Raw genomic sequence first — 27,625 nt, 5'->3', positions numbered from 1 at the left:
ACAACTCAGCAACTTATGCCTCATACCCCCAAGAAGTTATACAAAAAAGGAAAAGAACCAAGTTCTCTCATATGGCTGACTCAATCCTACCTCTCAGCTACTGCTATGCGCTTAGCTATGCTCTATTTTTGTCCTTTATGGCTTGTGAAAGGGATGACTTCATTAAGCTTTTAATTTTTTTAAGCAGCATGTTCATTCAGGACAAGAGCCTTTATTCCTTGCTTTGTAAGCTGATGGTCTTCAGCTCAAGCATACTGTGAGGGTTCAGCGTTTGAAACCTGAAAAGTCTAAACATTAAAAGAAATGCCATAACAATGCTACACACAAAGAGCTTGTTCCTTCTGTGACAAGTAAGTTTATAGAGGAAAACAAGAGAGTAAGCATAGTAGGCATGAAATCGAGCACTCGGCACAAGCTGGTGTTGAATGATGAAGATTAAAACAACATCACACAGTTTTCATTCACAGACGTCATCTGTGCTGAATCAAGGCAGTCCTGTAGGGATCCTCATATGATTACAATAGTATGTTTTCAAAATGGACAGAACTGAAGTCTTCCAGGCAGCCTCAGCTCCATGTCTTAAATACCAAGTGCTTGACCAGAAATTTAAAAATACAGCTTTTAAAGATGCATTTTCTTTCTCCAGTTTATTACAAGATGCTCGTTCTGGGTTAAGTCACTCAGAAAGGAATTGAAAACTTCCCCTAACTGCCTATGAAAGTGTTAAAAACCATCTGCCTAGCCAAAGAGTGCATAAACTTTGATTAAATCAGTAACCTTATTATTATGAAGAATTACCACTGTTGCAGCTGTGCTTATACACAACACATTCAGCGGGACTTGCTATCAGCACTACTGTGAACTTAGAAATTTATGTACTTTTTTAGACTAGAGTACATGTCACCCGGCAGCAGTAAGGCTGTGCTTTTAGCCAGAGACCATTGTTTTGATTCATTTTTATAAACAAAAATTGAAAAAGTTTAGCAAAACTGCATAAAAATACCTGAATTCCATCTTGGCTTGCATTTGATGAACCACCACTGTTCAAACTAGTGTAACCGTTATCAAAACTAAATAAAAATAGGTAAATAGTAACCTGGGAATGAATGGCAAATGCTACTACCAAGGTCTTTTACTTTCAATTTGATTAACTCTGGAAGATGACTCCCAGCTTTGGGAAATTTCAGTTCTAGTAACCACCACAGGAATGCTCCTTAATTGTTTTTTAAAACCTTCTTTAAGGTAGGAAAAGATTTAAATCTGAAGGATAGATTTAACAGCATCTTGATTTAAAAAACAAGTTGCATTTGACTCACAAGGAAGCTTAAACTAGATTTATGTAAGTCAAAAAAAAGCAGACAAACCCCTTCATACAATTAATGAAAACCTCCAAGAGTGTAGGAAAGTAATGCAAATCACTAATCTGTGTTCCTCAGCCAAAGACTAATCACACACACATGCAGATCAACACATATTTGCAGCACTCTCATTTCCACTGTGTGCTATGAATCTTAACAGAAATGCCACGCTTTTACTCCAGATGAAACATTTTCTGGCAAATGAACTGTGGCATTTTTGCTGTTCTGCTCTTTTATCGATGTTATTATGAACGAGTTCAAGACTGGTTTAAAGTAATTTGTGGCTACCAAGTCAGCGTGCCGTAATCACTGATTAGGAAAAGCTTATTCACTTTCACTGAACTGAAAAAATATGAAAGCAGCACCTACAGCTAGGAATCCTGGTCCTTTAAAAAGGGTTAAAAAAACATTGAAACAAGAGGTGGGCAGAGGACCAACAATGACTAAAAAAGAAAATACAGCACAGGTGGCTACTGCCAGGCAAGAAGAAAAACTTCCCTGTTTTACCAGGGGTTGCAAAACACATGAGGGAAAGGACACGTGATACCACTGTGAGAAAAAATAGTATGTGACTACAAAAGTCTGATGCTCTTTTCAAACTTCAGTAGCTAGATGTTATTTTTAATGACAATTTGTTTGCAAAAGTGTGAAAAAAAAAATATTCTAGAACTTTGAACATCCAAAAAATCCTCTCCACGCAGCATGACTGGTAAGGAACCAACAGCCTGGTGCCCTGAAGCCTAGACTGAGAGTCTGGAAGCCCAAGCCCTCTCCCATGTTGGTGCCACAACCTCCTGTTACGTCAACAAGTTCCTTCATTCACTGCTTTCCGTTGTCTTTCTACCTGTAATGACTGAAAAAACACCTCCATGGCAGTTTAGTGTGTATCACGTGCCACCAACTTTTGTCACAAAAGGTGCTAGTCTCAAGCAGGAGACAGACTGGGCTAACAATGATGGCAGCAACAACCTTACAGAGCTGTTTACAAAGTGATCATGTCCTCAAGACTTTACAGGTGCTGACTTAGCTAGACCCTTGCAAACTAACCCCAAATGCCTATGCTGATTCCTGAGAACTCCCTGGTGCAAGTGTGCAGAGCGGCCCACCTGTCTCACACTGCTCACAGCACACGCTTTTCTCATCCTCCAACAGACCCCACAGACACGGGGGACTTCGATACAGTGATAAGTGGTCTGGGATCTAGAAATCTTCTCAGAAGTTAACAACAGATTTCTATTGTCAGCAGATGATACAGTACAGGACTTGTTTTTTAAGGTTTATTTGTTTTTAAGTAGGTAAATTTAGTTGATACTTCAGTAAATATTTACAATACCTGGCTTCAGTAGGTAAACTAGTAATATGAGATGCATAACATAACAAGATGCAACCAAGTAAGAAAAAAAAAGTATTGCACCAGGCACCAAATTGTCACCACAGAATATTAAAGTCAGAAGTAAGGTAAGATCATCTGCAGCAGCTCAGCATGACAAAGAAATACCCTAAAAGAAAATTAATCTAATGAAACATCAGTGTTTTTTTCCAGTAAGTTTAAGCATTAAGACTCAAATCCACATATAAATACAAATATGTGATCAGATATTTAAACTCAGAAATCAGACACTCAGCTGTTAGGGTAAAAGGAAAAATAAATATTGTTGAAACTAACTTGGAAACTTTAAATTTGAGTCACCCTGATTTATTAAAGATACATGGACAAAAGGCTGCAATTAAATAAGAATAGCCGTTTTTTCTGGAACCAGCAATTCCCCATCTCTTTACATCTCTAAATATGCATTTCTAAATCCAAAAATAGGCTGGCAGTTTGGAAGTGCTGCCTTTAGTGAAGGAAGCCAAACCAAGCCTCTGAATACACAGCTGTATAAAAAAAGATTAAATTAAATTAAAGAAAAAAATATAAAATGCTCATTCCACCCTCTTCTCTCAAAGAACCATCATGAACTGTCCCGAATTTCCCCTTCTTCCATAGATGAAAGGGATGAACTTTCACTGTCCGAGTTCTCTGCAGGTTCACTGGCATCTGAGGGTGTAGGACACAAAAAACAAGCAAGCAATTAGTTTCAGCAATGTTGTTTGCTCATCAAACAGAAGCAGTTTCGTACCTTCTTTTCCTTTTAATCACACTTTCCTTGAGGACAGCTATTTGATCAGACATAACCACTCTTGTAACATGGGATAAAGCCCTAGGTAGGACCTTGTTGTTGAAGGAGAAAGCAAGACAATGTTGAGAATTTCTTTCAGTTTTTAAATCTTGGTCTTTCAGTCAAGTAGGTAAGCAGAGTATTTATCCCACACAAAACTCTTCATCCACTGAGAATTTCAAATTGTTCTCTTGGCTTATTTGTTTTCAATATTGTTTTCTGGGTTGCTACAAACATATATCACAACTGTAATGAATTACATATCATTTACACTTTTATTAGCATTTCAGTTAAGATGGGGAACTACTCAGAAATTCTAAACGGAAATGGAAAATTAAGATGACGCACCTATGTGCTCCTTCTACGTGTTCCAGCATCCCAAAGATGGTGTTAAGCTGTGTGAATCTGTGAGCTAAGGCTGATGAGGTTAAAGGTGCACAGTAACTTCTGCTTTAAGACACAGCTGTTGTGCTCTGCTGAGATCATATCGTGAAGCACTCATTTCCCAAACTGGTCTTCAGCCTCACACCCCGAGACTCCTTCTTTAACAAGCACTGACCCCAGTCACCTTGTGCTGAGGTCACCAAATGCCACTGGTTGGTGGCACTCAAGCAGCACAAAAATAAACCACAGCGAAGTAGGCCCATGATTCACACTCTGCTCTCATTGTTATTTTCAGTATTTGACTTGACTATGAATTTAAAGAAGTTTTTGAGCATTTAGGAAACATTATGAACAAGGAGCTGATGAAGTATAGTTACTGTCTTGTCAAGATAAGTTCTACAGCTGGCAAACATAGATAATACATAGGACACAGTGTGCACCTGTACAGTTTCAGCGGAATTTGTTCAAGAAAATAGAAGCATTTCACCCAGAAACATTGGAGGTCACATTTTGTCTACACTAAATCTAGTGTATAATCAATTAACATTTATATGCCAGATATGTACTGAGTAATGCACAAAGTAAGGATTGTTTTTGCCCCTAAGTCCTGTGAAAGCTTCTATAATCCCCTACTATCTTCAGCCATGACTGACCTTGTATGCTGCAATCAGAGCACCTGTAGTTTTTGCTATAAGCAAGTCAAGCAGCAAAACATCACATAAAAGAACGTGGCAATCTTCTGACTCACAGCGAAGCTCAACAGACAAACTTTAGCTTTAGTTTAGTCTGTTACAGTAAGTCTTATTTAACAGGAATTACAGATTGTCTTCACTCAAAAAGAACATATTTTTGTGGTGTTGATAGCATTGCCTATAAATTAAGGTTGCCTAGTCCTTCCTACCATAAAACTGCCTGCAGTTTACTTATAACGTAAAATTTAAACTCTGTGTTTAAATTTTTCAGTGCCAGTTTCCATCCTCCATCATTATTTTTCTTATTTTTTGGAAAGTTTCAACCAAAATACTTCAGCCATTTCTGAGAACAAGGATAGGAGAAACAGGCTTTGTCCTCATTATATTCTAGCAGTTTGTCTTTGAAGGTGTGCGGCTCTAGCTCTTCGCCAGTCTTTGGGGGTAGTAACTTGAACTGCAGGGGAATGGTGATCTTTCCCCAGCATGTGCCTATTGCTGTGGCTATGAAAACTTGCCTCTGTTCTTCCTGGGGAAGGGGGGAGATCTGAGATTGCTCAGTAAAGAAACATCATTTTTGCAGTTAAATCCCACAAGACTTTGTTTCTTGTACTAGCCTGGGTTCTTTGTAAACAGACCCTGGAGGGCTACAGTAGTTCGGAGCCCCCATGCTCCGGCAGACACCCTGCCAGACATCCACTCATCAATGTGGCAGCTGTTTGCCTGGAATGCAAAAGGGAGGTCAGCTGGACAGGCGCTCTGAGACAACTGTCCCTCCGGGTGCACATGCAGAAGGCAGAAAGGAAAGGCAGTATTGGTAGAGATACGATAAGCAGAGCAGGATGGATGGCTTAGGAGGAGCATGCAACTGATAGAAAAAGCCATACATGGTGAAGAAACTGGACTGCAAGAAATGCACAAGATGCTGCAGCAGAAAGGTCACTTCTTGGGAGATGGGAGTGGGCTAAAGTAGCCCTCTGATTACAACAGACTTCTCCCTGGAGAGTCCACAGGTGAACCCAAGATTTCCACTCTTAGCAATTATCTGTGAATGCAACTGGCACAGCAAACTACTCTTTTTTTCTCTTTTATTCTTTAAAGATGACACACCACAGAAGAGCACAATGATTGTGCCACACTTCAACAAAAGTGGTATTTTGCCTTCAAGTGGAGTAACAGCAACAAAAAAGCCCACCTATTTTTATATTAATGTTCTGAACATGCTTTTCCTGAAAGAATCTGGAGCTACTGTGGCAGGCTTCCACTCTTAACAGAAAAAGCTCTAAGAACACAGGGTCCAAACCAAACTCAAGGCTGAAGTTAAGTGTTAATATGTTAACTAAGAAGATGTACAAAAATAAATTATGATAAATGTTGTGAAAATCATGCTATTTTTGCCATTAGCTATAATCTTTTGCTATGTTATACCCAAGACATCTCAACAGGGAGCTATGCACTTGATTTTTATGGAATCTATAGAAACAGTTAAAAAAAGAAAAAAGATTAAGAAAATTAATGGTTCCCAAAACCTGAAATAGCTGCCAGCGTTCCCTGAATACCAGCTTCAGGGATGACTGCTAACTGAATGATCCCTGCAGCAAGAGGAAGGTTACCGTCTTGAAGATACACACTTGCACTGCCCTGTGACAGAGCTGTCGGCACTTCCTCAGCTATTACCATCTCTCTCTTCCCTTTGCCCTTCTACTCTGCCTTTTACAGAATCAGCTAGTTGCTCCGGCAGCACAACCTCAAAACATAGTTGTTCAATCAACACTTACTTGAATCTATACTCTTAAAAGTACAACCTCTCTACTAGCTCAGGAGACAATGACAACCACTCCATTCAGATTAAGTTTATGAGTCAATCAATTTTAATTCCCTCCTGACATCTAAATCATAGGGGTAGGGCTGACTACTGAAAAGCAAGGGACCTAGATCAATAAATAATGGATAAACTGAAAGTACCTAGTTTCCTTGTACTCCAGTGTATGTATGTGCACTCCTAGGGTGCATATCAGCGGACCTAGTTGCTCAGACAAAACTCCTACCTTAACCCCTGGCAGGGTGCCTCACTCTCAGGAGCTCTTGCAGTGCATAGCACAAGAAATGTTTGCATGCCATTTCTTTGAGAGCAGATTGCTCCAATGGATCACTTAGTGTCATCTAGGCAGAACAGCCAAGATCGACAGAAGTTTGATATCACTGGTACAATATTCTCAGTCTCACATTTATTCAGTCAAATTATATACATATAGAGCCATGATCGAGTTGCCACAGGGCAATAGCCATTGCAAACATATTTCAAAGCTTTTCCTCAGAATCTGTAAAAATTACAGACTGGCCCATCACTGAGAAGTATGGAATTTCATAACTAAGGAGACTAGCTGGGGGACTACGAGACAAGGGAACTGATTCCCTGTATCAGCAGCTGCAGAAAGTGAAGGCAGAACATGAAGCCTTTATACTGGGGAGAAAGATGGAAGATGGAAATTAACTTCAAAACTAGAGTACAAATTCCTGCTAGACCTGGACTCTCCTGTAAGTTAACTCCAAGATGAAAGTTCTCCCTCAACTAAGTACTTTTTGAAAGATAACACTGTCTTTTTAACCCACCCGAAAAGCTACTTTGCCATTACGATTTCTAATAACTATTCTGTAATTCAGAATTATCTATCCAATGTTAGGAGTTAGGCTAGGAAATAAAGGAGAATGATTCCTTTGTATGATTAGCAGGCTTACTTAAAACTCATCTTCCCCAGACAGCTTTGACCTTCTAGAAATAACCAACTCTGTCAAACTTTGCTATATACAAAACTTAGCCGAAGTCTGAAAAGTTGTTCCACCTTAGTGGCTAAAAATATACAAAAAAGGAATCGAGCACCCATAAACAAAGTTAGGAAAAACACATACAATACAGCTTATGGATGTAAGCCATCAGAGCATTCACAACAGCTTTTTTTATAGCAATCTTTTAGTTTCAGAGGGAAATACAAGACATACTGCATATTCCTGGCATTATTAATAGGAGTATCCTTAATTATTGTTTATTTAACTAAAATATCTAAGTATAGCATAACAGGAAATAAATATATGCTTACCTTGGCCAAGAACCACCATGTCATTCTTCAACGTTTTCAAGACCACAAATAATGTTGGATACTCAATTATTACTTTGCCTTTCAAATTGTCCAGGAGGCTTCTACTGGCATCCAGTTCATTGTACCTTAAAAGTAACAGGGAAATTTATTTTGGATTTTAATACTACCAAGGACATAATGTACACTTGGAGGCAGGGAGGGGGAATGCTTTTGGGTGATTCACAGGATTTTCAGATGATACGATGTTCAGAAGAATTACCTTATGATTCAAATTACATATCCAGTCTTATTATCAACTTCATATTTTTTTTTAAACCATCCTAACATCTAAGCATAAGAACAAGAGGAGAATCAAAGTCAAATAAATGTTTTATGAGTTCTTAATGAGTATCTTTACCAAGATTGAATATGGACATAGGGTTATCAAAATGGATATATTTGCCAAAACCAGATTCTAAATTAAAAATAACACTTAATGTTCTACTTATGGGCTTTAACACTACAGGTTTAATTTACATAGTTAGTAGTGTACCTTATTTAACATGTTTGCTTATGAATTATCAGTGAAGTACTGGGAAGATGAAATAAAAAGCATATCTGAACAACTACTAAAGCAAAGGTATATTGGAAGCACTTAGAACTCTGGTTTTGTAGAAGGGTGGGCTCTGATACCCAGAACATTGGGGCAATAATTTCTAAAAGACGGTACAATATCCCCATTTATGCCTAAGCAAATCTCTGCTTACAGCACCATCTGCAAGAAACTCCCTGTAGAAATCTCCTCGTATGTGTGTGCTACAAGAGGCGCATGACTTGGATGAGCAGTCCCTTCCCAGAAAAGGGCTCCTCTTCACCCTGGAGGGTGAAGCCAGGTGCATAACAAATGATGCCACCATAATAAGAAGTAAACTGAGCATCTTCTCCATAACTATTTCCTAGAACTGTAATATTCTCTCCCAACTCTCTAACTGGAAACCTGGACATGGGATTTTGGAGAAAGGAAGGGATATTTCAAAGCCCTCTGAAAGAGACACCCTGTTGCTTTCACTTGCTGTAACTGTGGCATCCAACAGATGCTCTGATATTATTACACTGCAATCTGAGTTATGCAATTCTTTCTGTAATCAGCATTATTAAATTACTACTAAGCTATTGTATCAGTTAAAGGCAAATGAAGTTCAAAACCAAAATAAACTGTAGGCAGTAAGTGGAGTACTTCCCATAGCTGCTTCACCTCCTCTGATCATTAACATATTATGCAGTTGGGTTTTCTTTTGCCAAAAACAACACTGGATGGGTGAAGGAAATGATATACTTTATGATTTACAGTAATGTGTGATTAAGAACAGTATATCAGAGAAGTCAGCACACAAGAATAATATTGAAGGTAAAACAGGATTTGAGTTCTTGGGATTTAAGGGAAACTTAAGTTTGAGCAAAAACTATTTCTCTCTCATATTCAACTTCAATCATCATGAAAATATTTGGTTTCATGTTTCTCTCAACCCAAAGTAATTATGACCTCTTCTTACTGAAATCCTTTAAAAGGGATAACAGTATATTACATTTCTTATTGAATGAATGGATTCATAACTTGTGGATTAACACACATGAACAGAAACATATTTACTGCTTTATTTACAGTACTCTAAATGCAAAGTATGGCAATACCTTTCCTTTGGCAAGGACCTCAACACATTCTTTTCTGGTTAAGCAAACATTTACCACCAAGAGGCTAAAGTAATTCACATGCCACAATACAGTTTCCATTATCTCATGTTTTAGACAAAACATCTTTAGCATCCAGCTTGGCATAAGATAAAACATTTGTACTTAAAACTATTTTATGATAGTAAATTACTGAAGTGTTAGATCACCAAGGCAGAGCTTTATCTTTTTTGTTTTTAAAGTAAATTTTATTGGTTGACAGTGACAGAGAAAATATCTAAATTTTTAGTGCATAATGTGGGCTGAAAACTTCAGGGAGAATATAACAAGGGAGCTTAATACTTCTCTTTTTTAAACTTTGCTGTTATTGTCTACGCTATCCAAAAGACCTCAGTCTACCACATTCCCTACTTTATACACAAGTGCAAGTTGAGGTTTTCTGCTAATCCACCTGACAACCTCTTCCTTGACTGTGCATGCTTAAAAGACCTCAAAAGAAAATTAATACTTGTCACTCAATTCCAAAGTCTAATAAAGGATGGCTCCTGAGCAAGACTGATTTTTCAGGTTCTCTCTGAAATACCTTGTCATGATAAAAACCTTCCCAATTTTATCCCAGAACCAGAACAAAGTCACACATCAGAGGGTGAACAACACAGACCTATGGGCAATAGAAGGCTGCCCTGCAAGGCTTTTCCAGAAGCCTATACACACACACAATTTCAATTTTTACTTATGAAAAGGCTAGACCTGTTTGGAGAAAAATGAAAAGAGATAGTGTTTTTACGAGTCTTGTAACTTCCTGTATTGATTATTCACCAGGATGAGCTAAGGATGTAGGGTAACACTGGAATGCAGGTCCTCCCATGTACTTGCGGGGAAGCGGTCTCATCACAGGTAGCAGATGGAGCAGGGAGAACCTGGTAATCAGATATTACCAGATATTCTTTTACCACCATTTTTAGCTACTCGTCCTGTATCACTGGGACTGCGTAGCCTGCTCGGTAAGAACCCATAACTAGCTGCAACCTTCTTCAGGCTCTTCCTTCACTATGCATTTCACGTGATAACCCAGTAAAATGAATGACAACCAGCATAAGTCTGTCCTTTCACTCGGACTCTTCCATGCTCCAGGCCCAGTTGCAGGAATCAACTTAACTGAGCCTGTGGTCCTAAACAAGCTCCTTCAGCCCTTCATGACAGGATGGATTTGAAGGTAAGCCTGGCTCCAAATGAACTGTCCACCCTGACAGAACCATTGCCTTAACACCCCATCTTCACATCTTTCTTTTAAACCCTCCCCCTGCTTTCTCTTTTCTCCCACTGCCCAGTTCATACATATTGTCTGCGCTACAGCTTCCTGATCAGTGGGAAGTCCCTATTCAGTGGGACTTCTCTTTGCACCCTTCTCTCTCAATCTTCTTTCCTCCCTGGTATTTACTTCCCACATATTTTCTCTCTCCCTTCCATACATTCCCTCAGCCTCCTTGTCCAACACCCACCGTCTAATAATACACTTTCCTGATTATTTTCTTGCCCCAAGCAAGGCTTTATGCCCATGTCACGAAACAAGAAATAGGCCTGGATTTCTTCTTAATAAGACAACTCCATTTACAAGGACCACAAAGACACAATCTTGGCAGACAACAGCTTTTGATTTTAGCTGGAATGAAATAACAATAACTGCTTTTTAAAGGACAAAAATTAAATAAAATTTGCCTGCCAGCAGGCAGTTTAAAAGCCTACAAAAATTGTGACAATTGAGAAAATTTAACAAGATTCAGCAATCCCACATCAGTTCCCACATAATCTGTTACATTCACTCTACGAATGGCTTTGTTACCTTTCACAAAATGCTGAAATTAATGTGGCTCTGCATTTCTGATAGCATCTATGAGTTTCTGCAAAGGCTAGTTTCACTATCTATAGTTATTCCACCACCTTCCAGGAATTCAACAATTCAGACTCCTAATCTGTCTCCCACAGGCAGGAATGCTGTATTAGGTCACTGCATCACAACAAGCTCCCCTCAAATGGAGCCTGTGGCTATCATCGCAGTGGCGTAACTTGTCTCCACGAATTCAGACAGCAGGAAATTCCCTGCTGATCAGGTTTTCCTGAATGTCATCTACAGGAACTTTGATTTTAATAATAATAAAGAAAAATCTGCAATCTGTAATTAAAGATAAATTGTAACCATGTTATTTCTTTAATTTTGTCTTCTAGACACTGAAAAGAGAACAAACAAGTTTTAACCATCTAAATAATTGTAAATATTACTAAAATGCATAGTTGTATAATGACGTTCATAATTTTCCTGTGAGAGAGATCAACTAAAACCCTTGCACATATTTTAAACAAAGATGATTTTTCTTCCTAGAACTGAGTGGAAACATCGAGGTATTTACTTGGCGTAATTCAGATACCACAAATCACGCTATCTATTTTGGGCCTAGTCCTAAAAATCCACAACCAAACTTCTATTAACTTATGGGAAGAACGAAGATTTCACCCCCCACCCCAACAAAAGAGGGTAGCATTTCTGCATTTGCCTAGAAGAGAGCAAAGACTGGGCACAGCATTTAAAGTCTCTCCCAAGCACTCATTCTGAAGTGCTGCAGCACAGCAAAGATAATAACTAACAGATGGACTTTCATTCCTAAGTGGTGAATAACCTCTTCGTGTGGTTATGATTTGGTGAACATGGAAGTAGTGAAATGCACTCTTGAATTAGGTACAAAACGAAAGTCGTATGGCAGAAAGTAAACACAATATATTGAAATAATGCACGATTTTTATATTTAACTTTGTCACTAGAATTCTGACATTCCAAAAATCTGGAACACAGTGAATTTTGTTAGTCCATATGTGTGAAAAAAATTTAGAAAATTAAATGAGCAAAAAAGCAGAGACCTTAGAAGCAAAAAAAGGAAATGACTTGCCATAACAATTCCTTTATAACTAATTCTTACCAACAGTGGAACAATATGAAAGACTACTCTGCCTGAACACTCTTTTAAGGAAGGGGAACGGGAACCAAGTTCAAGTTAATATTTTAATATGAAAAAAAATTATACTACAGTTTACACAAATATTTTAAAACCTGCTAGCTCCAACTTCCACTCTCGGTCTACGGTTTTTCTCCCAGTCTAGGACCTCCATAATTTGCCTCAACAAATGCTCACGAACCTCTCCTCCACATTGTCGATACCTGTATAGCTCAAACTATACCCATACAGACCAGATGCCTGGCCAATTCCTTTCCACGTCAGATCCCCATCTTAAGTAACACATCTGTCACAGATGTCCTTTTTCTGAAAAATGAGGACAAGAAACCTTCTTTTATCAACCAGTTGGCTCACAAGTCCTGCTAGGAACCAAGCACAGGAAGAAAAGTTGCCAGCATACCAGAAAAGCATCTCAGACATTATCACCATCTCGTAACTACACCTACATACACAGAATCCATAAAGGTACTTCCAAATTAACAAGAAACCCATGAAGCTCTTCCTTTTCCTTGCCATATTTCAGCCATAGATCATCCTCAAAGAGCGTATTAAGACAAGCTGCAACAATCTGCAATCTCTTCTCTTTTATGGGCTGTAAGAGGCCCTTCCACTAGGGAAATCTAAGAACAGCTGAAAACTAAAGTGTAAAATGGGGAAGAAAAAAAACCAAAACAAAAAAAATTAAAACCAACCCCCAAACCACAAAACCCCTCTTCTCACAAACATATTCCAGAAAGTCAGAACATCCTGGAAGAAAAGAAAGTAACACCCAGGTGAAGACAGCAGGAACACCAATTGTCACCTAAATTATTTGGCACAATAGTAGATGTCCAGAAAGATTTAATGGTTTGTCCACTTTTACCCCAGAAAATATACGAAATAGTTAATGGAAAGAAGAGATAAGCAAAATAAGACTACAAGTATGTCACCACAGAAGCACAAAGGCTGTCCCTGTTTAAACCTCTTGAGAATGAGGCAATTGCACAAAGAGAAAAACACAGTAAAAGTTGTTTAATGACAACCACGGAAAAATATATCAATTGAATGGCAAAACCCATAAAGCAGATAAGACATCTGCTGCAACAATTTAGTGGACTGAGCATTATGGGTGATGTGGTAAAAGGATTCAGGATGCACAATAATGATCTAAAGATTAACTGAAGTACAAACCATTCTGCATCTTTTAGTTATGGGAGAAAGTACGACAAAACAGAAGGAAAATGTGAAACTAGCAAATGTCAGTTTCTTGGATTTGGTAGAACTTGGTTCAAAGAATACAGCAGTAAATTGATACTTAATTTCAAGAAAGCAAATACTTTCCCCATCTCATAAGACATAATGAAAAGAAGTAACAAAATCCGGCAGCAAGTAAAGATGCTATAATTCAAGTGCATCACAGCAATAGTCCTTTACACATGCAGGAATTTACTTACTTTGCGAAGCCAGACAGCTTTACAAACTGCTCAAAACCTCAAGGTTTACAAATCTTTAAGTGGTATAGAGCAGACATACTGAAAAAGGGTATACCACAATCATGTAAGGCTACTATACGACTGAGATAAAAAACCCAAAACAGCCTAATGAGTTAACGATAGCCAGAAGGCCTAAAGGGAATATGAAATTGCACAAGGGAAAAGTTATTAAAAAGAGAGTGGGTTGACTACTGAAGCTGAATGCCTGAAGTTTCAAAAACTGAAAAGATATTAGTGGCATCTTTAGTACATGTGAAAGCTGTGGGTGGTTCCCCCAAAATACAGGGAAGTCAAAACATGTAACTTGTACCCATTAATAAGATAGTGGCATGATCATGGAAAAAAAGGAAATTTCATGAGTCTACTTTAATTACAGTGTTCTGTTACACAGCCTCATGAAACTGTATTTACATTACTGTAAATAATTTTACAGGTGGGTGGGTGTACCAAGGAATACCAAAGGATGCAATGAAAAACTCCTAATACACCAAGATCAGAAAACTAAAAGATCAAATCTCATTTGACAAATTAACCTAAGTAAGCAGAGCACTGATAAAATAAACAAGAAGTATAAAACTGATGAGAAATCAGTCCTTGTAAATTGGCAATACTTTTTTTTTATTACACTTGGGTTAATCTAGTGAACCTCCACTTCAGAAACAGGAAGGATTGATACTTCTGTAATTTCGGATCCCTAGATAGCAAATTATAACTTCCAAATTTAGCTCATATGGAGATAGCCTGAATACCTCTAACACTCTGTACTAAATGGTGGAAACATAGCCACAAATTTATACTTATTTGCATGGGAATCACAGTGCCATAAACCTTCCATTAAGGGGTTACTAATGCTTTACAATGAAAAGGAAAAGCTATGAAATAAAGAAAACAAATTATTTTCTTGGCAAACAAGCAGGAAGGTCAATTCCCTCCTTGGCAAGGTTGAAACAATCAGCCCTAGCTCATTTCCGTCAAGAAAGAGAAAAAACAGAGGGATTCCCCTTTGGCAGCATCAGGAGGAAATAACAGGTTTTCTCCTTGCTGACTGGAACATGAAGAGGTTTTCCTCTTGTATTGGGTTTGTGCCGCAAGGTTTTGGTAAGTGGAGGGGGGCTACAGGGGTGGCTTCTTTGAGAAGCTGTTGGAAGCTTCCCCTGTGTCTGACAGAGCCAATACCAGCCGGCTCTAAGATGGACCCGCCGCTGGCCAAGGCCGAGGCCATCAGTGACGGTGGTAGGGCCTCTGGGATAACAGATTTAAGAAGAGGAAAACATTGCTGCGCAACAGAAACAGCAGCCAGAGAGAGGAGTGAGAACATCTAAGAGAAATAACTCTGCGGACACCAAGGTCAGTGAAGAAGGAGGGGGAGGAGATGCCCCAGGCGCCGGAGCAGAGATTCCCCTGCAGCCCGTGGGGAAGACCATGGTGAGGCAGGCTGTTCCCCTGCAGCCCAGGGAGGTCCATGGTGGAGCAGATATCCACCTGCAGCCCAGGGAGGACCCCAGGCTGGAGCAGGTGGGTGCCCGAAGGAGGCTGTGACCCTGTGGGAACCCTGTGCTGGAGCAGGCTCCTGGCAGGACCTGCAGATCTGTGGAGAGAGGAGCCCACACTGGAGCAGGTTTTCTGGCAGGACTTGTGACCCTGTGGGGGACCCACGCTGGAGCAGTCTGTGCCTGAAGGACTGCATGGCATGGAAGGGACCCACGCTGGAGCAGTTTGTGAAGAACTGCAGCCCGTGGGAAGGACCCACGTTGGAGAAGTTCGTGGAGGACTGTCTCCCATGGGAGGGACCCCACGCTGGGGCAGGGGAAGAGTGTGAGGAGTCCTGCCCCTGAGGAGGAAGGAGCGGCAAAGACAACGTGTGATGAACTGACTGCAACCCCCATTCCCTGTCCCCCTGCACTGCTGGTGGGGGGCTAGGTAGAGAATTCAGGAGTGAAGTTGTGCCCAGGAAGAAGGGAGGGGTGGGGCAAAGGTGTTTTAAGATTTGGTTTTATTTCTCATCACCCTACTCTGGTTTGATTGGCAATAAATTGAGTTAATTTTTCCTAAGTCGAGTCTGTTTTGCCCGTGACGGTAATTGGTGAGCGATCTCTCCCTGCCCTTATCTCAACCCACGAGCCCTTTGTTGTATTTTCTCTCCCCTGTCCAGCTGAGGAGGGGGAGTGACAGAGAGGCTTTGGTGGGCACCTGGCGTCCAGCCAGGGTCGACCCACCACATCTCTACTCTGCCTTTGTGAAAACCCTGATGCCTACGCTGCCATGTTTCACAGTGCTGCAGCTTCCAAGTTCAGCCTACCACTTCAACTGCCCACAAAGGAGTTTGTATCTTTGCTCCTAGAAGCCTCTTACTCCAGCCTCCCCTTTCTGCCTGGTGCCCAAAATTGAGAAACTCAGCTAACTTTAAGTCAGCATCTCACTGTGTCTTTTTCTTCCAAGAAACGAGCAGCAAATCCTCTTTTTCTTTAAGAAAAATATTTTAACACCAACCCTGACAGATACAGTTGAATTAAACCCCTCGATACATCTCACAACACTTATGCTAGACTGGAATAGGACAAATGGTTTGAACGTTATTTTTGCTCTACAGCCCATTTTTACTAGCTCCTTCCCCCAGCCAAGGAGCAACAGATTATTCAACAGGGTTTTTCCAACTGCAATCTTTTCTTGGACTTCATAGCCTGTCTTCTTGCCTTCAAGTCTGTCTTGTATGTGCATGCTATGCAGTACACGGACTTCCATGAAGGCATTTTCCATACTATACCTATGTTACATAGTACATACATACAGGCAAGTTCCTCTTTACTCCCTAGCAGAGATGCTGGGCTGGAGCAAACTGCAAGAATTGTTCTTTAAACAGCCTTTCCTAGATGCACATTTCCTCAAAGAAAGGAGAGAAAATCTGCCTGTGCATATGCTGGGTATGCTGCTCCCATGCTTCAAAGCCAGTTATGATGCAGAAAAGAGGCTACAGTTTTCTTTGTGTTTTAGAATTTGGGGTCTGCCTACCTGCTTTGCAAGCACGAAGGGTCTGAAGGTCTTCAGGTCTGCCTGTGGTGCTTACAGACCACCACTAGATGACTAGACAGGACAAACCACCAGCTGAAGCCAACACTAACACTTTTGTTGTTACCTCATCCTCCGCCTCTTTACTTACTCACATATTCCTCCTCTGTAAGTGGTCTGGATCTAACTTGCTGCAATATCGACAGCAAAATTTTGGAGCAGAGGCTATAATTTCAAATATGTCTTTGTGCAATAGATGTCTCAGTCAGCGACTCTCTAGCTGGGACACTCCAGAAACCCTAATGCAATACCATTAATTATAAAACAGTTAATCCAAAAGAATTCAGCATGGGTTACAAAACGCTGGATTGTTACTTTAAAAAACAGGCGCCTACTGGTTCATAAAGGAATCCCCTTCAAGAAAAAAAAATGAATGATTGCTCAAGATAGTAAGATGGATAAATTCTCGGCTTTTTTGGAATCATCCCCAAAATCTTCTCAAAGGTCAAGTAATTGTAGTCAGACATAAACATTCAGCTATGCATGCTACAGATTCAGACCATACACACTTCTTACACTCAGCAATGACTAGTTTTCTGCTTTCCATCTATGTTGTGTAATGCAGGATTTCAATGAAAAATGTAAGTAGACAGAAAGAAAAAGTGACTATTTTTTACAGTGAAAGCTGTGTATCCTGGCATCTGTTGCTCTGCATCGCTTTTGTCAGCAGAGAGACTGATGTTCAGATAAAGAAGGAGCATGTGAAAAATGACACTGAAATGGCTGCAGTAACAAAACCAGAAAGCCTGAAATGACCTACAAGAAAACGTAACAAAGTATTCAGTAGGAAAAGCTGAAGTTTTAATAAAAAAACCCTACAAAACAAAACCCAACACTCTGGGAAAAAACAGCAGCAAGTATTAATACACAGGAGCGCTGTGTTTAAGAAACAGACTACAGACCAAATTCTATTTCCCCTTGAACAGTACAAAGCTGCCAGAGCCTGACTACAGTTGTGCAGTGAAGAATGACTATTGTAAGCTAGCTCCCTGCTTTTGTAAAGCTGGCAGAGCTGCTTTTGTGCCAGCTGCTGCAAGCTAGAGAGGAGTAATGAATTCTACTGTCAATCTTCTGCTGGCACAGGTTAAAGCCAGCTTGGGTCTGTTCCAACTCATGCCAAGGCCAGCAGTTCAGCCAGGGATTTGTATCCTTAATTCCTGTCTCATGTATACCATGTACTACACAAATGGGAAAAGAAATTGCTTCCTAAGTAAGACTAGAGAATCCTAAATAAATCACCCCACACTTTTCAACATTTGCAGAAAATGCAGAGGAGGAAATAATGCTTGACATGTGCCAATTCTAGCGCATTTGTTTTGCTACATGAAGTAGTATTTTTGAAATGAGGTTGTAATATGATGATAAAAAGAACTGATCCATGCACCACACTAATAGCAGTGACTTTTTAAAGCAACTGAGTTATGTATGAAAAGCAGAAAGCAAAGACTACAAGCTCTGTTGATTTTACATGGAGTTATTCACAGATGATAATGCAGAAGGAAGTGCCCTAGGAAGACGGTATGAAAAATTAAGGAAAACACTAACACTATCAATACTTGAGGCTATCTGGAACGTATTTAAATACAACAGTTTTTGATAATCTTAAAATCACTGACAAAACAGATATCTAATAGACATTTTTAATGACAGGAAAATAAATAATCCAATATAAATACTACATTTAAAAAGATTTAGTTCCATTACATTTATATTACTCTCTGAATTCCAAGATGATTTTCTAAAAGTCTGTTGGCATATTGGCACACACTAAAGCAAAAAAACTTACTTCTTCCTAAGCCTACTGTGACTACTGCGACCTACTAATGTGATCTAACCCTTAGTTATTTAAAAACAATGGAGTACAAAAGAAAATTCTCTTTGAGCACAGAACTCAGTCATCCAAGGAAATAACTCTCATTTCTGCCAGCTGATCTTGAGACAGGGAAGTGCTCCAAAATTACTAACATCATCCAGCCTTCTGGGAAGCAACTGCATTGGATCAGTTAAAGCAAAGTAAGTGTTCACCACCATAAAGCAATGGCATTTAGTAAAGAACCTCTGATACTTGTTTAGCAGATTTTCCTCCCCGTGATCCACAAGAATTAAGTGGCAAACATGCCAGTATTCTCATGTGCACCAGCCAATGTCACCACAGAAAGTAAGAAGCCCCTTGATGTTGGAACTGGTACAAAAATGCTTTTGGTATTTTTGGCTGAGTAATTGAAGCATGAGCTGCACCAGTACTACCGATATAAGAAACAATGCTACAACTGATTCTATACGCATCCCTGTATGGCGTGGCAGTTTTACAACAGGAAAGCTACAGGATACAGTCTGGTACTGCTCTGTACTCCAGTTCCTTGAAGGATATGGTCCACTGAAAGCAGTGGGCTTTGCAAAGCTAAGGCCCACCAGACTACATTTTCCAAGCACCTAAATATTCTGTCAGTGCTACTGATATTTTCGAATCCCAAAAAGTCTTCTACAAGTTATTCTTAAATAGATTCTTAAGTAGATTAAAATATCTACTGTAAGACAAGTCTGTTTCAGTTATTTCTCTTCTAGAAATAGGATCATCTTATATGATAAGGATGAGTAAATAACTTTTTCATTAAATACCTGTAGTTATGAAAAAAACAATAACTCTGACCATTAACCTACTTATAGCAAATACTAAGGGTCTGTTGGATTTAGGAATTCTTTTTTGGGGGGGTTGGTTTGGGTGTTTTTTTTTTTTTTTTTTTACACAAAGCCTAATAAGGCAATTCTCAGGAAAATAAGAAGGTGTATTTCCCAAACCAGATTGTATAATTTGGCAGCTGCATCTTTCCTTTCCTTAGTGGAAAAAGCAATACTGTTACCATATGAAGTCACTTTGAAGGCATCTCAAAAAAAGGACTGAAGACAGTCAGGACACTAATTTATCCTGAAGAAAGAAAAGACTACTTTATGAAAGAATGTAGACTGTAAAAATCATCCAAGAGGCCAGCAGTTAAACCTTTCTTGGAATAGTTACAGCTGAGGAGAGAATGGACACCAACCACCAACTAAATATTGCGTAACAGGTGATAGAGGCAAGCACCACCAAACGGAAAACTATTATAACCTATTCAAATGCAGATTTTTTCCAAACCAAGGTTTTAAAGGAAGAGAGTTGTGTAACACTCGTTTTTCAAAACCTCCTTCATAAGTTGCCTTATAAAGTAAGTGCAGTTAATGAGAAGACCATCAAGTGGTGTAGCAGTTACAGTGTTCTAGAGCATTAGGTGACAGGCAGGGAGGAGAGGACATGAAGACAGATTATGCTTTAGGTTACTCCAAGTAATTGTGGAGTGCTACCAATTCATACTGAAAGCAATTCTTAAAAGCTGGTTTTAGAGAAGACAGAAATAAGAGCTTATCACAAAGTTCTCTAAGAACTTTCACCACTGATGGTAAAAGACACGTAGCAAGAAGAAAGCAAGCACCACGTTGTTTGGCAGCTATCCATGATATCTGCACACCCGTGGATTTATCCAGTTGCTTTCTGAAGTTCTGCAGAACTCCTGTGAGGAAGCAGAAATCTGTATTACATGGCCAATTTATACTTCTGGAGAAAGAAAAAAGAAAAACCAAAAAATTTAAAGCATTCTGCAAAGGACCTTCAAACTAAAAGGGCCATTTGCTGTGAAACACAGAAAACAGCCAAAACTAAACCACAAACTCCTGTTTCATAAACAATTGCAGGAAATACTGAAATCCTTCTGTAACATACTTAAAACTAGAAGACTAACATTTTAAAACCCATAATAATCCTGCTTAGATGTTCTCTGAAACACCATTGCACTTCCTCAATAACACGTAATTGTAACTATGAAAAGCACTTTTTTCAAAAGGTTTTACTAAGCCTAAAAACAACATCCGATTCAACAACATATACTTACAGCCTTTCTAGTATCTAGTGCTTGTGGAGAAGGAATTTTTCTGGTGGGCACAGGGGATGTTTTGGATAACAGAACATTCACGTAGACTTGCATGTATTAGTAGACTACACCAATCCTACTCCTCCAGTCTGCCCAGAGTGATCGAAGAGGATTTTGCCATACAGGAACACAAAGCCTAAAATCACACAGAATGAGGTGGTGCAGGATGAGGAATTACTCTGAGCTGACAGCAGCACTCAAGGCTACACAAACCAGCAGTTAACAGCTCCCCACTGTTAAAGAAATGTGGATAAAGAAATGTGAGAGAGCTCTGTCTGTGCTCAGCTTTTGTTCCATAATGAACACCACTAAGCAGCAAGCCAGTCTTGTTTCAATTGCAAGTACTTCCACTGCAATTCCAGGTATTGATTTATAGAATGAGAGCCATAAACCTCAAATTAATTTCACTGGGGGGGGGGGGGGGGGGGAGAGCCAAAAGGAGAAGAAATCAAAATAAATTCTCTCTTACTTAACTGTAATGCAACTACGGTAAAAATTTAAATTCCCTCGTAGAGCCTTTGTCACAACAACTACGCTGTGTTGAGAGTGCCTGCTGGCAGAGACACAGCTTATGTCGACAGAAGATGCTTTTCTGCTGACATAGCAGCCCCATCATTTCAAACAAACTTTGTTCGTTCCTTTCAGAAGAGGAATTTTCTTTCAATATGCTACTTCCTTGACCTGCCTGCACTGCCACAGCTGGGCCTGCTCCACCAACTTATATGAACAGATTCACATAATTTCCAAGTGATGAATTGCATTTCTCAAGTTAAAACACTTTTCTATTTTAACTTTCTACAGTTCTTTTTAAACTTCACATTCACTAAGTGGGATAAATACCAATTACTGTGACTTTGTTATCAACCAACATAGCTGATTCTGGGAATACAGATGAGGCTCAAACTCAAGGATATTTAATTAATTTAGTTTAACTTCAAGAAAAATAATTCTCTCAACAAATCTGTAAGATAAGGAAGCATTATGCAGATTTCAGGAGAGGAAAATGGTTAAGTAACAAAAGAAACGGATGAGCACAAAAGATAGTCCACTTTGATATTAAATTGGTTCTTTCCCAAGCCACCTATGCAACTTACATACTCTACTTCAAAAGATTAAACAGTGAACTTTACCTGCTATTACAAAAGCAATTTTTCCTTCTTTTCTAAAAAAGGAAGTACGAAAAACCAAGCACTAAAATATCAGGAAAAACCCACCTGTGTATAAATTACTTTATTTTTAAAATACAAATGACTATTCAAGATCATTGCTTGAATACTGCCTTTCCTATCACATACTGCAAGATGATGTACATTAGTAACATACTGAATGCATTTTCAGTTTTTGCTGCATTAACTTGAGTTAATTACTTGAGAAGGGGACAGAGGTTGTTCATGCTCTGGGAACCTGTCCTAAATACCACTATTAAAAGATGAGCAGAAGAGTCTACTAAAAATATTTAAAAAAATGGGAAATCGTTTGATTTCATTTCCTGGACGTCAGCTCTAGAAGGGCTTCTTTACTTGGGTGTAACAGTATATACAACCTGTATAGCTAAAGTGCCTGTGCTGAATAGCCCTTCATGAAGCACTGGGAAATAGAGTAGAAAGAGAACTCAGAAAACTTCATCTGCCCAGGTGCTTCTGCAATGAACTTTCCAGGGTAGCTCACAATACCAGTAGTTCTAAATTTCCCCCCTAAACACCCAAAATTTGACTATTCTTGAACTAAATGGAAATCGGTCCAGACGTGTCTTTCAGAAATCTGTGTAAATGTCTGTTTAATCCCTACTGCTAGAATCAGAGAGCACCAGTAGGTCTTAATTACCTGGACCAGCCTCACCTGGGACTTCCACCCACACTCCCCACCCAGTGGTCCAGGAATAGACTAGACTATTTCAGTTGGAAGGGACCTAAAGTGATCATCTAGTCCAACTACTTGACCAATTCAGGGCTGACTAAGTTAAAGCATGTTATTAAGGGCATTATCCAAATGCCTCTTTAACACTGACAGGCTTGGGGCATCGACCACCTCTCTAGGAAGCATGTTCCAGTGGCTGACCACCCTCTCGGTAAAGAAATGCTTCCTAATGTCCAGTCTAAACTTCTCCTGGCGCGGCTTTGAACCATTCCCACACGTCCTATCACTGGACACCAGGGAGAAGACATCAGCTGCTCCCTCTCCACTTCCCCTCCTCAGGAAGCTGTAGGGAGCAATGAGGCTGCCCCTCAGCCTCCTTTTCTCCAAACCAGACAAGGACAAAGTTCTTAGCTGCTCCTCATAGGACATTCCTTCCAGCCCTTTGACCAGCTTTGTTGCCCTCCTCTGGATGCATTCAAGGACCTTCACATCCTTCTTAAATTGTGGGGCCCAGAATTGCACACAGTATTCAAGGTGAGGCCACACCAATGCGGAATACAGTGGGATAATCCCCTCTTTTGACCAGCTGGTCATGCTGTGTTTGAGGCACCCCAGGATGCAGTTTGCCCTCTTGGCTCCCAGAGCACACTGCTGACTCATATTGAGCCTGCTGTAGACCAGCACCCCCAGATCCCTTTCTGCAGGGCTGCTCACCAGCCAGTCCTCTCCCCATTTATACTTGTGCCCAGCATTACTCCGTCCTAAGTGCAGAATCCTGCATTTCGACTTGTTAATTTCATCCCATTCATCATAGCCCAGTGCTCCAATCTATCTAGATGCCCCTGCAAGGCCTCTTGTCCCTCAAAAGAGTCAACAGCAATGGTGCATTCAACTCCTGCCTCCAGATTGTTGATAAATGTATTGAACAGAACTGACCCTAGAACTGAGCCCTGAGGAACACCGCTGGTGACCGGTTGCCAGCCAGATGTAGCCCCATTCACTACAACTCTTTGAGCTCTGCCCTTCAGCCAGTTTTTCATCCAGCGCACGCGCATCCCACAGTTGGACAACTTGTCTAGAAGGATGCTGTGAGGGACAGTATCAAAAGCTGTACTAAAACCCACAAAAAACTACATCCACCACCTTCCCTTCATCCACTAGGTGCGTGACCTTATCATAGAAGGATATCAAATTAGTTAAAGAGGACTTTCCTTTTATGAACCCATCTTGACTGTGCCTGATGATTGCATTATTCTTTAAATGCCTTTCAACAGTACTCAGTATAATCTTCTCCATAATTTTTCGAGGAACTGAGGTTAGACTAACAGGTCTGTAGTTCCCTGGGTCTTCCCTCACGCCCTTCTTGTAAATTGGATTAACAATGGCTAGCTTCCAGTGTCCTGGTTTTGGCTGGGATAGAGTTAATTTTCTTCCTAGTAGCTGGTATAGTGCTCCATTTCAGATTTAGTATGAGACTAATGTTGATAACACACAGATGTTTCAGTTGTTGCTAAGTAGTGTTTACACTAAGTCAAGGCCTTTTCTGCTTCTCACCCTGCCCCACCAGCGAGCAGGCTGGGGGGCACAAGAACCTGAGAGGAAACACAGCCGGGACAGCTGACCCAAACTGGCCAAAGGCATATTCCATACCATATGACATCATCCTCAGTATATAAACTAGGAGGAAAGCTGGCCAGGGGCTGCTGCTCGGGACCTGGCTGGGCATCAGTTGGTGGGTGATGAGCAACCGCATTGTGCATCACTTGTTTTGTATATTTTAATTCTTTCATCTTTTTTTTTCCCCTTCCTTTTCTGTCCTATTAAACTGTCTCTATCTCAGCCCTTGAATTCTACTTTTTTTTCCCCAATTCTTTCCCCCATCCCACTGAGTGGGGGTGGAGGGGGAGGGCAGTGAGCAAGCGGCTGCGTGGTGTTTAGCTGCCTGCTGGGTTAAACCACGACATGCAGCCAGCAGGGGCCTCCCCAGACTCCCAAGACCTTTGCTAGATGATCGAGAGGGGTCCTGCCATAACATCCGCTAGCTCCTTCAGTACTCTGGGAGGAATCCCATCAGGCCCCACGGACTTGTGAACATTCAGCTGATACAGCTGGTCCCTTACAGTTTCAGTGTCCACAAATGGAACGTCACTGTTCCCACACTCACAGTACTCCGACTCAGAGGACGGGGCAGCCCAAGGTCTATCAAAATTATTAAAGACTGAGGCAAAAAACGCGTTGACTGCCTCTGCTTTTTCTTCATCCCTGTTAGTCAGATGCCCATCTTCAACAAGTATCAGCCCAATGTTTTCTTTAGACCTCCTCTTGCGATTAACATACTTTAAAAAGCCCTTCTTATCTGAAACAACCCTGGCCAGTTTCAACTCTAATGGAGCTTTGGCCTTTCGTGTCTTCTCCCTGCATATACGAACCATGGCTCTGCGATCTTCAATTTCACTTAAAACCAGGTTTCTAGCTGACAACTCTGATGTCAAATGTTACAACCATATTTCAAACAATGATTTCAAAGAGAAAAAAAAAATCAATCAAAACCACAAAAAGTTTGGGCTTGAATTTCTAACTACATTACACATTTTTGAATAGTACTGGGAAAAATACAGCACAAACAGGAAGCTCAGTTACAACTAAAAATCTTTTAATATACCTTTTTTCCCTCCTTAGAAATAATATACCATGCTTTAGGGAAGCATATTATTTACATTTGTTACATTTGAAGAAAAGAATGTACTTTAAGAACCCTAACTAGGAATCACTGGTCAACCACAATAAGCTATGATATTAAGCTGATACATATCCTTTTCAGTAACAATGACAACAGGGTGGAGTGTTCAAAATGGTATTTATACCAAGAAAAATTATTTCTTTAAAGTTTAATTTTGAAGTTCAAGATTATTGTCTGTTGTGGAAACAAAGAAAATAATTCTGCACAAGTCTGGATTCTGGAGACTTAAAAAAGCCCACACCCAAAAATATGGTACCATGAAGAGTGATGAGCTAGTAACTTTGAGAAAAATGTGTTAATTCAAATGCAGTGACTGGATGCTGATAAGCACATAATTTTTGCTGCAGTGATTTAAGAAGACAGCTCTCCTCAACTATCACTTCAACTCTCTTGGGGAGGTTAATGTATCCACAGAGGAACTTGCAGAAGGGAATGGATGTCTACATTTCTGCTGGTCAACACAGTAATTTAACATTTTAACAGAAACCTATCTTCGCTGCAGACATTGTTACATTTGTATGGACTGCTGCTGATGCAGCTCAGGTACAGGCACACTCACTAGTCCACCAACGTAGCTGTGAGTGCCCTAGCTTCTTCAATCATCCAAGTATAAGTCAGCTGAATTTACTACCCACTAACTACACAGAAATGTCAGTGTTGACATATTAAAAGACAAAGAAATAACATTTTTGCTGAATCATTTTTAAGATGGCTGGTAATTACTCACTGAAGAAATTGTGTAATCTTGATTCATAATATTAAAGACTAAGAAACGTATTATTTCTTTTTTGCTATTTTTAATTACTAAGCGCACAAACTGAAGAACCTCCTTACCTGATAGAGTTTTGTTTCCTGTTTTCTATTTTCATTAAAATTTGTACATCTGACTGAGGAGACGCTGTATAGATTTTTAACCTGAAAAAGAGAACATGCAACAGAGATGAAGAAACAATGATGTACAACAACTTTTCTTCCTATCATCTGTAAGAGATGGGTACCTTTTGTATGTCAACAGCCAACAGTATATATTTCTTCATAAAGACAATAATTTGCCACATACTAAGTATTTCCTATAAATGAGGGCTGCAATTACTAGTATGTTTTTCTAATTATTCTAAAGAAAAGGTTCACTGTCAACCCCACTGAGGTTAATTATGGTTACATTTTTTAGAATTACAGTTGCTTTATTTGATCTTTATGCCACAAGTTAATTTCTTAATATTTTCCTGGTTTAAATTTGGTGGTTATACTCCAGGGTTAGCTGGTTGGTGAATGTTAGGATGGTTTTCATCACAGGAATTAAAGATGCACTGCTGACTGGGAACTCAGATCTGTGTGCTGAAAGTGCAGCTAGCTTAAGCCATTTATTCAGAACCGTTCCCTTTTTTATTAGTGCATTAGATGAACTAGGCAGAAAAGTTATTCAATACACACCTTTGACAAACTACAGGATCTGATTCCACTGGATCAATGTACGGCTTAAGGATATCAGCGAGTGTTTTATCATCAGGCACCCTTTCAGCAAAGATAAAAATCAAATATGTAAAACATAGTTCATCATGTACACAAAAAATCTATTATCTGAGTCATTTGGAGGAAGCTGCGTATTTGCATGCTACAGTGGCACAACTGAGTAGTTTATGGGAGGATCATAAATGTGTATCAATACAGCATAAATAATTGACAGCTTTATCTCAATTTTAACACTGGGACTTCACTGGCATATACAGGGAGTAAACAGATGCATATCTCTAGTTTCTAACCCTGCAGCAGTAACATGCTGTTCCTACAGCCCTACAAGTAGAAAAGGGCATACTTCTCATCCCCCTTCAGGCTAGGAAAAAAGGAGAAAGATTTGTCAGCAAAAGCTTATTTTTTGGCCTTTGCAAAATGTGCTTGTGGGCTTTCCTACAAAGCAAACAATGCAACCATTTCATCCTATGTGAAGGTCAGCTCCAGTGTGCAGGCAAGGAGGGATGGCAAATCTTGCTGAACATCTGCTCCATGAGAACAGAGTATGTTAGGTGTACGGGATATTGCTATCATGCATATACCAGCTCCTCTGTTTACATAGAGAAAAGGACTAACAATCAAACATTTTGCCTGATTTGAAAAGCCTGCTAGCTTCCAAAGAGGAAAGGACTACACAACTTTAAGGGTTTTT

General features: G+C 39.8%; 1 protein-coding gene across 1 annotated transcript in view; it reads right to left on the bottom strand.

Annotated features, from left to right (window-relative positions):
• Positions 1 to 2,621: 2,621 nt before the first annotated feature.
• Positions 2,622 to 27,625, bottom strand: part of ZNHIT6 (zinc finger HIT-type containing 6) — a 38,385-nt gene continuing 13,381 nt past the window's right edge. The window contains exons 7-10 of the mRNA XM_052800370.1: positions 26,896 to 26,976; positions 26,296 to 26,376; positions 7,689 to 7,813; positions 2,622 to 3,396 (exon numbers count right to left, since the gene is read on the bottom strand). Coding sequence (XP_052656330.1) covers positions 3,311 to 3,396; positions 7,689 to 7,813; positions 26,296 to 26,376; positions 26,896 to 26,976 — 373 coding nt within the window. The 3' untranslated portion in view covers positions 2,622 to 3,310. The remainder of the gene's footprint in view (positions 3,397 to 7,688; positions 7,814 to 26,295; positions 26,377 to 26,895; positions 26,977 to 27,625) is intronic.

This window comes from Harpia harpyja, chromosome 11 (assembly GCF_026419915.1).
Source record: "Harpia harpyja isolate bHarHar1 chromosome 11, bHarHar1 primary haplotype, whole genome shotgun sequence".
Classification (NCBI taxonomy): Eukaryota; Metazoa; Chordata; class Aves; order Accipitriformes; family Accipitridae; genus Harpia; species Harpia harpyja.
Note: the sequence above shows the minus strand (reverse complement) of the source record. Positions and strands in the feature narration are given on the sequence as shown.